Source organism: Peromyscus eremicus, chromosome 9, assembly GCF_949786415.1.
Source record: "Peromyscus eremicus chromosome 9, PerEre_H2_v1, whole genome shotgun sequence".
NCBI classification, from domain to species: Eukaryota; Metazoa; Chordata; class Mammalia; order Rodentia; family Cricetidae; genus Peromyscus; species Peromyscus eremicus.
In genome coordinates this window covers 4,323,689-4,335,310 of record NC_081425.1, presented here as the reverse complement: position 1 = coordinate 4,335,310, position 11,622 = coordinate 4,323,689, and the positions used below count along the sequence as shown (strand labels likewise).

At 46.5% G+C, this 11,622-nt stretch overlaps 1 protein-coding gene across 1 annotated transcript in view; it reads left to right on the top strand.

Moving 5' to 3' along the window:
* Positions 1-3,924: 3,924 nt before the first annotated feature.
* Positions 3,925-11,622, top strand: part of Rap2a (RAP2A, member of RAS oncogene family) — a 29,414-nt gene continuing 21,716 nt past the window's right edge. Inside the window, exon 1 of the mRNA XM_059273194.1 lies at positions 3,925-4,290. Within this exon, the coding sequence (XP_059129177.1) occupies positions 3,977-4,290 (314 nt within the window). The 5' untranslated portion in view covers positions 3,925-3,976. The remainder of the gene's footprint in view (positions 4,291-11,622) is intronic.

Below are 11,622 nucleotides of genomic sequence, written 5' to 3'. Positions count from 1 at the left end.
CCTATTCTCAGCCTTTTTTAATCTTAGTGTATAAATAAGCCCTTACTAAGTTTCCAATCCTGGCCTTGAACTCACCATGTAGCCTAGGCAAGCCTTGGATTTTGAATTTTTGCATTTAGAAGTCCTAGTAACTGGGATTACAGCTCTGCAGCACCACACTCCACCCTGACATTCTTCTTACAATTGTAGCAACTCTGCTTTCAACCAGTATTCCACATGCCACCACAAATCAGGACTGTGTCATCATCCAACCCACAACAGGTAAGAAAATACATTCCTGCCCACAGCTTTTGTTTTGTGTTGGTGGAAAAAAAAAAAGACTTTCATGAAGTGAAAAACTGAGGCCCATCAGTACGTAAACAAACGAACTGCAGCTACACCACAGGCTACATTCTTTACACACGATCAAAATGAAACATCAGGGAGAACAGCCTGAGAAGCTCTTATTCCCAGCCATGCTAGGTGATGTGACTGGGATCCACTCAGGACTTTGTGATAATTTTTATCACATTTCCTTTAATTCACAGTCTCCCAACTCTAGGGGGAACTAGGAATCAGAAAAAGACTTGCTTAAGGTTATCCCCTAGACCCCAAATCCTAATACAAGCCCACACCCCAAACCACTGGCCCTATGTAGATTTCCAGCTCCACCATATTGCATAGTACTAGAAAGATCGACTATGATAGTTACCTTCAGTTACCAACTAGACTGGATCAAAGAGCACCTATAGCACCTGAGGACACTTCTGGGCATGTCCGTGAGGGCTACGCCACAGAGGATTAACCGAGGGCAGGGAAGAACAACCTTGACTGTACTTGCTGCCATCCTACTAGCTAAGGTACTAGACTGATTAAAAAGGGAAAGAGGACTGAGAGCCAGAACTCTGTTCCCTGCTTTCAGACCCTCAGAGACATAGGTAAGCGGCCTCCTGCTCTGGCCACAGGAAGCCATTCCAACCACAACAGACTAAATCCCACGAGCCAGGAGTGAAAATAAGCTGCTTTTCCTCCTGTAAGCTGGTTTTGTCAAGTATTTGGTCACAGCAGTGAGAAAAGCAACCAACACAGGCTGTTATATCCACAAAGAAAATGTGGCACTTCTTGGCTCTATTTAGTCCCCAATGTACCTGGAAATGTCATCATCCAAACACATAGTTTGAATTGTACCAGGAGCATTCTGCCTTTCCTCAGAAAACCATCGCTACTACTGAGCTGAAGTAATCACAGCCAAGTCTACTAGTCTTTAGAAAATTAGACTTCTAAAACCCAGCTCTAGCACTACCTGTAAAAACCTCTTGAAACATTGCTGCCAAAGTCATTCAGACATGAAGCACCTGGGCATGCTCTCTCAATTTTAGTTCACTTCCTTACATGACTAGCTTAAAATGGAAGAGGAGACCCTCTTGAGTTTCAACTCCCAGAAAATATTCCTGATGCTTCCTCATAATTTTTCTTCACTGCCCATCTCTGGCTAAGATTCAACTTCTTAAATCTTCATAGTACAGAATCAAGAAGTAATGACCGACCTATGTAGGCCAAAATAATGACTGAGCTATATCAGCAACCCGCTGTATTCCTGCACTCAACCCACAATAGTCTGAAAACATTGGAGAATGGTGTTCTGTACTGAGCATATGTTTGTTATGTGATTCATGTCCCCCTCCCAAATACTATACAATAATTATTTGCCTAACATTTACAATATACTAGGTATTGCAAGGAATCTAGAGATAACTGGTATATAGGAGGATGTGTAGGCTAAATCCAAACATGGCCTTTCATGTGAGGGATTTAGGCATGTGCAGGTTTTTGGTCTAGGAGGTGTCCTGTAACCACACCTCCGTGGATATGAACGAAGGAGAGGCAGTAGTTCCCATTTTCAGTTTGACAGGGCAGTTGTTCTAAATTGTTTTCAGTGAAAATCTGTAGTTACATTGGAGCTAGATAATTCAAGCGTACGGGATGTTTTTTAAATGTTCAGAAACAGGCAGCCAGGGACTCCTGTATTAGAATACATATTTGTACTCTGACAAGTGACAGAAAAGATGGCAAAGAATGCTTTGCTGTTAGAGGAACTCAGACCCAGAGCTACTCTACAATGACCTTGTGGGGAATCTGAACGGTGGAAGGGTCCACTGAGCTCTGACAGAATTGGAAAAACATAGCATTCTTAAGAAATGTGAGGTAGTAATGGGCCGGGGTCGTCATTTCAAGGACATAGTTTAATGAAGATAAATGGCAATGACCAGTTATTGCAGGTTGAAGGGTCAAACTTCTCATAAATTATGGCTGGGAGAGTATGACGAAGATTCAGTGGCCAGAGACACGCTGTTTTAAAACCGAGTGAGAAAATACACATTTTAGGAGGCGCCTATGGAGGACCACAGCAAAGGATGCACGATGGACGCCTCCTGGGGGGCCGGAAAATTTCTCACCCTGAAGACAAAAGCCCCTGTTTCCTCGATTCAGGCCACGATCCAGCCCGCCTCCTTCGCCACCACCTCCATGCCCACCTCCATGCAGAACGCCACGGGGGCGACGTTAACACAGAACCCATCCCTCCGCCCTGCCAACCACCCGGCTCCTTCCCCGCAGCACGGCCGGGCCGGGCCTTCCACCTCCGCCCCTCCCAGTGCCCGCAGCCCGGCAGCGCCTCCATACCACTGGGAGGCCAGGCACCGCAGAGCTCTGATTGGCTCAGCCTAAGCCTACTGGTCTACGATTGGTTACTAGAGCGCGCGCAAGCGCACACGCCCAGGCCCGCCTTGCTCCGGGAGGGGCGTTGACTTAGTCTAGGACTGGGTTTGATCCCGATTGGTTCACAAGATGAGACGCCTTTCTATTGGCCAAGAGTGGCAGTCTAGCGTCCACAAACGTGACCTGATTGGCTGCAGTGAACCCAAGCGTCCGCGTAGACTGTCCCTCAGGCTGTTGCTGAGGTGTTCTGAGGTCTCCTGACCGCGACTGGCGCATCCGCGCTCCAGGTTTTCCAGGCGCCCGTGGCTGCCTGTCAAGGTGTGGGAGGGGCTCGGCCTATGTCAATCACTAGAGGGTGGTGGGTGGGGCCTTGCGACGTCATCGGGCGTAGACCGGGTTTGCGTGTGGCCTGGGCGCCGCCAACTCGCCCGAGTCGCGCCGAGCTTCCATTGGCTTGTGTAAGTTCAGGCGGCGGCCGCGAGGCTGTCGTCGCCCTCAGGGCTCACGTCGTCCCGCTTCACAAGATAAAACCAAGCTCTCCTAGTGCTGACAGGGGGGTGCTGTCGGCCACAGGCCGGCCGATGGTGGGGTCCCCAGACACCGTGTACACGTCTTGCTGTCCCCACGGCCCCTCCACCTTCACCTCGCCGGCAAAGTCCGAGCGTGGGAGTCTGACGTCGCCCGCCTAGGGGGCGGGGAAAAGAGCGCGCAGGCGCAGCGCGAAGGCCTGGGGGGCTGGGTGTTGCCAGGCGTCTGCGGAACCTGCTTATTTAAACGCGGCGCAGGCGGCGGCGCCGCGCGGAACCTCGCAGAAGCGCGCGGCCGGTCGCTAGGCGACGGCGGGAGAGGCGGGGCTTCGTCTACGCCCGCCCCATCCGGCTGGCCCCGCCCCCGGCAGCTCTGCGGCTCGGGCTCGGGCGCGCGCTCCAGCGCCGGGGAAGCGGCGGCGGCGGCGGCGGCGGCGGCGGGAGCTGGGCGTGGAGGCGCGAGGGGCGGGGCGGGGCGGGCGGCACTGCGGGCCCGCGGCTCGGGCGGCTCCGGCTCGGGCTCGCGCTCCGTCGCTGCCGGCGCCCTCGGGGCTGTGTCGCCGCCCGGCTTGGCCCCGCTCACAGGGCCGTGCGGCTCGCTCAGCTGCCGCCCCGCCGCGGGCACCCAGGGCGCTGGCGCGGCCGTGAGCCGGCGTGTCCGCCAGGGCGGCGGGGCCGCGGGGTCGGGGCGCGGCGCGCGGGCGCAGGTCTATGTCGCGGGCAGCGGCGGCGGCGGCGGCCGCGCAGGGACGATGCGCGAGTACAAAGTGGTGGTGCTGGGCTCGGGCGGGGTAGGCAAATCCGCCCTGACCGTGCAGTTCGTGACCGGCACCTTCATCGAGAAATACGACCCCACCATCGAGGACTTCTACCGCAAGGAGATCGAGGTGGACTCGTCGCCGTCGGTGCTGGAGATCCTGGACACGGCGGGCACCGAGCAGTTCGCGTCCATGCGGGACCTGTACATCAAGAACGGCCAGGGCTTCATCCTGGTCTACAGCCTGGTCAACCAGCAGAGCTTCCAGGACATCAAGCCCATGCGGGACCAGATCATCCGCGTGAAGCGGTGAGCAGATCGGGGCACGCGGGGGCTCGGCGGCTGCGGCGATCCCCGGCCCCGGCCCGCCCGGGATGCACCACCTCCTGGGGCTCAGATTTGCGGGCTTTGTTTCACAACTAAAATTGGGCATCCCGTTAAAACCCAGCTCAGCCCTTTGTCTCTAGGACATTGGTAGCGCTTGTTCTGTACCCCGGAGAAAACAAAGTTTCAAACTTGCAAGGAAAGAAGGGATGAGTAGGTGGGCGCTAGGAAAAGGGAAGCTAAGTGTAGGCGCGCCTGTGCAGAGTGAGCGCGCGCCCAAATCCACCCTCATGAGGTTTGACAGCCAAAACTTGCACACACGTATACTGTGACAATGTCGTATACTGTGACAATGTCGATATGAGTTAAGAGGGCCTTTCTCATCGCGGAAAAGATTAAATGTTGCCAAGAGGTTGGCAGAAATGAATTAGTGCAAAACTTTAAAGAAACATTGTCAAGTAATTTGAAGATCTCACAACATTCATCAGGGTTGACATATAGAAGCACGCTTATGACATTTACATTGAAATAACGCAGCTTCCTCTCTCTCTCTCTCTCTCTCTCTCTCTCTCTCTCTCTCTCTCTCTCTCCTCCCTCCCCCCCACCTCTACTCACTCACTCACTCATAAAATCTACCCTCTTCCCACCCCCCCTCCCGCTCAAAAAAGGAAGGAGACTATTCTTGGAAACCAGACAGAAGTTTAGTGTAAGCTGTAGCTTATGTATCAGCTAATTTAAAGTTAATGGGGGCTGGAGGAGTTGAAGCAAGCAAGCTTTTCCACGTGTAAACTGTTCAAAGAATGCATTTTGGATGTGGCTGGTCGTCTGAATGCTTTCAGTGTTTTCTCTTAAGTTGATGCCATGTATTTCCCTCTTAACTTAAATATTGGAAATCTAACTTGTTATTGGGGAGTTTGGGCAATATTTTCTAGTTCCTCTTAACTAATAACTTTCTTTTCTGATCCTTATAAACTAATACTACTGATAATCTTTCAGGATTCTTCTAGTTGTAGCTAAATCTGAAGTCACTATTGAAAGTTGAAGTAGATACAATGGCATTTATCAGTTGGTTAGGGTGTGCTCATTTCCGAGCCCAGAGTAATTTATTTGTATTCAGGGAATACTCAAAAACTCATTCCAAGTGGTGGGGTTTTAACCCTGTATGTGAAGTCAAAGGACATGCTCCCTCCTCATTGCCCCTCCCAGCTACTTGAGTATGCATGTTAATAACCATACTAAAAATTTCTACATTCTTGTGTTCAATTCCAAATTAGAGAACAGTGGATATTTTTATGATTTCTTCCCAAAGTTGGTGACTCTTACAGCTTCAACTTCTCTAGTCTTATTTTTTAGAAATTAATTTTCATGTGTGGTATATGCATGTGGGCACACACATGTGGGTGTATTAATGTGTTTTCTTGACGTTGTTTGTAGATACAAATAATGATCTAAGTGCCCCATCTGTCCGGCCTTCACACCTCAATTCATACACATCTGTGCAGGAATGACTCCTTAACACAAGAGCATGTTGAAATACTGGATGGGATGATCTACGTCATGTTGTGTTTTCTGTGCAGCTCAGTTATGATAATGGATTAATTGGTTTATTGCAGCAATTAATTTGGTTGGCACCTCAACCCAGGACAATAGACTAGGGTTCTATTCACCCGGACTCCCTAGTTTCAACTCCTGATGTAAGAAGACCGTTGATGAACTGAACTAGAGTTGAGCAGCATTTCCCACTGGGAAACATAGATAATGGTGTCATGAGAAACCCTTGGGCCCCCACTGCCTTTTTTTTTTTTTTTGGAGACGTGGTCTCTCTATGTTGACTTGGCTGTCCTGGCCTGGATGTAATTCACCATGTAGACCAGTGACCTCGAAGTCACAGAGATTCTCCTGCCTCTGCCAGTGGAATACTGAGATCAAAGTGCCTATGTTGGGCTTGGGCACCTACTTCTAGGTCCTGTGTTTTGTGCCTCACCCTGACTTTATTATTTGCCATGGCATCTTATCAGTCTAAACAGAGAGAGGGTGAGCTGTAGTTTATTCATATTATACTTCAGTATATGAGGTCAACCTAAATGGGAAGTCGGAGGCACCTAACTCCCTTACAAGACAGTAAAACATGATCTTGAAATAATAAGTGGATTTTCTACTCTTTGGAGGACCAGTTTTTAACTAAGCAGTTGCTGTAGGAACTCTGCAATGATCCCTTCCTCCCTGTGCTCACTGTGTGTCATCTGTCTGCTTTACATGCTACCAGTGGCAGTCTGGGGGTTGTTGAAAGTGCCATGCTGCAGTTGACATAAGTGGAATGCAGAGACTTGATACCTTGCCCATGACCAGTCACTGATAGGAGGATTTTTAATATCTCTTTGAATCCACAGAGCCTCTTCTACACAGGTCTGTTGTTCAGCTTGTCGTTGGCATATTCAACCTCCATCGTGCATGCTAGGGCTACACTGTTGGATAGAAAAAGTGTGAACCACATGGATTAGTAGAAAATTTGTGGTAGCTGATTTTTAAAATGAACATAAAAATAGTAATTTAATTGTACATTTCTTTAACCAACTTAATATAAAATATTGACATTTCAGTATGCCATTCAGCATTAGAAATATTCAGATATTTTACTTTTCTATGCTGTGTCTTAGAAATCTGTTGTGACTAACTGCTCTTCAAGTGCTTGTTAGCCATAGGCCACCGTGTTGGACTGCACAGCTCTCAGACGTATATGGTTCATGGAATTCCTTTCTTATGCTGTAGGCCTGCGTTTCCTTTTCTGTGAAATGGAAAATAGCATACTCCTCTCAGAGTCATTAGGATTCCATGATACCCTATGTACTAAGGTACCCAGCACGATCCTCAGGACAGACGTTACTAAAAGTGCTGTCCTTCTTATAACTTGTCACTCGGACCTCCTTTGGCTTTACCTTTGATACATAATTGCAGTTTTGGAGGAAGTAACTCATGTTTATAATCACAGTTTGAAATAAACGGTGAGACTAAGGAGCAATGTAAATTAGTCGTGGGAAAGTGCTTTGTTTGTTGTGTAAACTATTTTCCCTTATGGGAGACCTTATGGAAAGAAGGCGGGAGAATGGACATCTGACTCGTTTCAGGTGGAGCATGGCAACAGAGAAATGGAGCTTTTCGTTTTATTGATACTTTCTGGACTGTTTCATTTTTGAAAATATTAAAATTGGCTCTTATCTCTTTCATTGTTAGGACTGTATGCATACACACATGTTTGTGTGTACATTTGTGTAGAGGCCGGAGTTTGACATGGGTCTTATTCACTTGCTCTACACCTCATTTAAAAAATGCTTTTGTTATTACACATGTGTGTGTGGGGGCCATGACACATGTGCTGTGATACACGTGTGGAGGTCAGAAGACAGCTTTCCTTCCACCTGTTGGTGGGTTCAGGGGATCCAACTCAAGTTGCCGGACTTGTGCAGCAGGCACCTTTACCCACGGAGCCATTGTCTTAGTCACTGTTCTGTCCTGTGAAGAGACACCATGACCCAGGCAACTCTCAGAAAAGAAAACATTTAACTGGGAACTTGCTTAAAGTTTCAGAGGCTTAGTCCGTTACTCTCCGAGTGGGGAGCATGGTACAGACATAGCACTGGTGTAGCTGAGAGCTCCCTCTTCATCCACAGGCAGAGACGGGCAGCCTGGACCTGGCATGGGCTTTTGAAACCTCAAAGCCCGGTGACACACTGCCTCCAACAAGGCCACCCCTCCTAATCCTTTCAGCTAGTGTCACTCCCTGGTGACTGAGCATTCAGATGTAGGAGCCTACAGGGCCATTCTTTTTCAAACCACCACAGCCATCTACCTTTTTAAAAAACGTATTTATTTTTGTGTGTATGAATGTTTGCTGACAAATACGTATGTGCACCACATGCATGCTGTTAGGCCTCCTGGGGAACTGTAGTTACAGATGGTTGTGAGCTGCATGTTGGTGCTGGGAACCAAACTCAGTTCTGCAAGAGCCACAAGAGCTCTTCACCTTTAAGCCCTCTTTCCTTCCCTCTGCCTTGATGATTCAGCTGGACAGACTGGACAGCTCAGGGATCTTCCCATTTCTGCCTTCTCAAATCCTGGTTTAGAGATGTGTGCTGCTTTATGTTGATTCTAGGTTCTGAGCGCAGGTCCTAATGCTTAGGGCAAACACCATCTCCACAGCTACCTATGGTCTCTTAATTGTACATATGCACACATGCGTGCACACACACACACACACACACACACACACACACAACTTCTTTTCAAAGCCAAGTGAACCATCTGAAAATTGGCCTTATGTATAATTCATAAGCTTTCTTTTTCTTCTTCTTCAAGTTTGGATCAGACAAAAAAAAAAAAAAGAGTGGTAAGCACATATATTTTAATAAAACCAGAATTCTAACTGATTTCATCATTTTCTGTTCATACCCATTCTAGGGTTACTTGTGGTCCTGACTTGAAGTATCTTGGCACATAATGTCCCCACATCTTAGGATCAAACCCCCAGACTTTGAGCGTGACCTTCAAGTCCAAGCATGTTCTGGTCCCTCCTTGGCTGTACAGACACCCTCTCTACCACCATCTTCACCTTTTTAGCTGCCTGGAAAGCTCTTTCTCTGGGTTCTTCTTCTTCCTTAGAACCTGTTTGTCTTTCTGCAGAATTAACTTCTACTCATTCTTTCGTCCCTGCTTAAAAGACTTTCCCTAACTTAGAGAAGCCCTTTTCCTCTTACCAAACTGAATGAATGCCTGTGTGGTTTTCTCCTGTAGACCACCCTCACACCAAGCTCCCGTCAGCAGTCTCTTTATCCCATTCATGTTTTGTAGTACTCATGAGCATTATTTGTCACTGGGATGACTTGCAAACATTCTCACTGAGCTCTAAGCCCGGGTGTCTAGCACAACAACCAGCCTACAGGAAACAATAAAAATATGACGAAAGGAATGTTCAGAAAGGAAAGCATTTGGACTCAGTTTCCCCAGGCATTTTAGTGTTTCAAGTTGATTTTGCAGATGGAGGAGATAGCTTTCTGTAAGAGTGCTTCCACTTAGGCCATCGAGAAAGAAATCAAATGTCAGGTGAACTGTAAAGAATCAGGGAGGATGTCTTCTGGATGGGAGAAGTGGCATGGGAGATGGATAGAGTAGTTTCTGAGTGTTAAAGAGACCATAATGACTAAACTAGAAACGTACCTAGACGTGTTGCGGGAGGTGAGGTAACAGATTGTAAAACAATGCTAAAAGGCTAAAGCATTGGATTTGAGCCCATAGTGAAGAACATAGTCAGAACTATTACAGAAGTAGTATTAGAGATGAGATGATGGGGGCATAATGGACATTCCGTTTTAGGACAGGAGAGCTGTTCTAAGTAGTATCATTTGGTGTGTGTGTGTGTGAGTGTGATGTATAAAGACTGTGAACTAGCACGGTGTCTGGAGAAAGGCAGGAGTAAGGTTGTCAGGAGTGGATTCATCAAGTTGTGGGAGAGAGGAAGGTCAGAAGTGCCCTTCACATTGGCACACAGGTGAGTGAGACTAGAGTGGGATAACTGGGAAGCCATTTCAGCTTAGAGGATCTTTTAGAGCTATGTCTAATAACTAGAATATTAGAAAAGGCTTGAAGGTCAGGTTCTGCTTGATGTGGAAACTCAGCGTCATCTGCATGGCTCAGGTTGAGGTTAGATGAGACCTACCATGTACAGCAGAAATGAATAGATATAGTTAGAAATAAATGAATGTAATTAAGGACAGAGCTGGAGAGTCACAAGAAAAACAATGAAGACTGCATACATTGTGCTAGGCTGTGAGCCACCAGGGGTTCTGAGATTGGGGACAAGGTGTTCAGCCCTTCTCAAAAGCCAGCTGAATCCAAAACAAGGCTTGTGAGGTACAGAGCCTAATAATTGTGAGTCACTTTTTAAATTAATGACTATGTCATGAAAAGTTGATGACTAAATCCTGACAGCCAAACATAGAACAAAGAGTTTAAATATGGGGAAAGAGATTAATAGGAAATGTTGATCCATTTAAACACAAAACTAAGAGACAAAAACTGTAATAATTGTGGTTACAAAATGGAATATAGCTTTAAAAACTTCTACAATATGAAAGAATGTTAACTACTAAGAACAGAATGAAGAATTTTAAGGGTTCAATTCCTTATCTTTCGTTAGAGGAATTAAGTAGTTGAAAACCTAAATTTACTTTAAAAATAATTCTAAGACAGTTGCACACATCGGTGGAACCATCACCTGAGCCATGTCCATTCATTTACTTTAAGCCATTTGTTTCTGTGTGCTCCAAGAATGCTTAAGATGTATTTCCTTAACAGATTTTTTAAGTGTCTGCTAGTTTTGTTAACTAGAGACACCCATGCAGTTATCAGTCTGTAGGACTCAACTCATTGCATAATAAAACCTTTGTTTGTAATGAGTTGCTTTTTGTGTTCCAACTTTGGTTGGTTTGTTTTTCCTTTCGTTTATTTTTCCTTGTTTTTGCTGCATTGTAAAATGCTAGCATAATATCATTATTACTATACAGTACTTTTCTCTTGGCTATTCTAGGATTGGAATTTTAAACTTAATTAACATTAAGGAAGATTAAAGGAACTGATAAAAATGTCTGAAAATAGCACAGCCAACAGCAAGAGATGACAACATTGGAGTCTTATCTGCTAATGTTTATTAGTACTGATAACACTTGGATGGTTTAATGGCTGTGGAAGCTTCTAGGTTACCTTCGGCACATTAAAGTGAAGTATAGTTCACATTTACGTATATTTCTAAACAAGGGTTGTTGCATAAAACCATGTACACATACTTGATTGAAGAGAATTCTTGGAGGATTAGTTTTATCGTGCACAGCTTTTCTCTAGTCTTCATCTGCAGACTCTAGCCCTTGGGGAAGACTGAGCATCTACTCTGGGGCTTGCAGTGGGGTTTGACTTTCCTCTTTAACTGTTGTTCTCTGTTCTCATCTACTGTTTTCTCGTGCATTGTGTTCTCCAGATAATGGTGTAAGAAGAGTTATAAACACTTTTGAATCTATTTGGAAAAATATTGGCGTTGACTGTGAGTACACTAGACTTTTCACGCAGGAGTCAGAAAGACAGGATAGTTAGAGAGAGTAGAGGCTGGAGAGGGAGTGCAGTCCAAGAACTTGCTGTACAAGTGTGAAGAGCACGTTTGGTTCCCAGCACTCCTGGAAGAGCCAGGTGCGGTGGGCACTGGCCTTCCTCAGGAGCCAGCCTGTCTGAATCACTGAATTCCTTATCTCAGTGGTCCAGAATGACAGTGCCTGA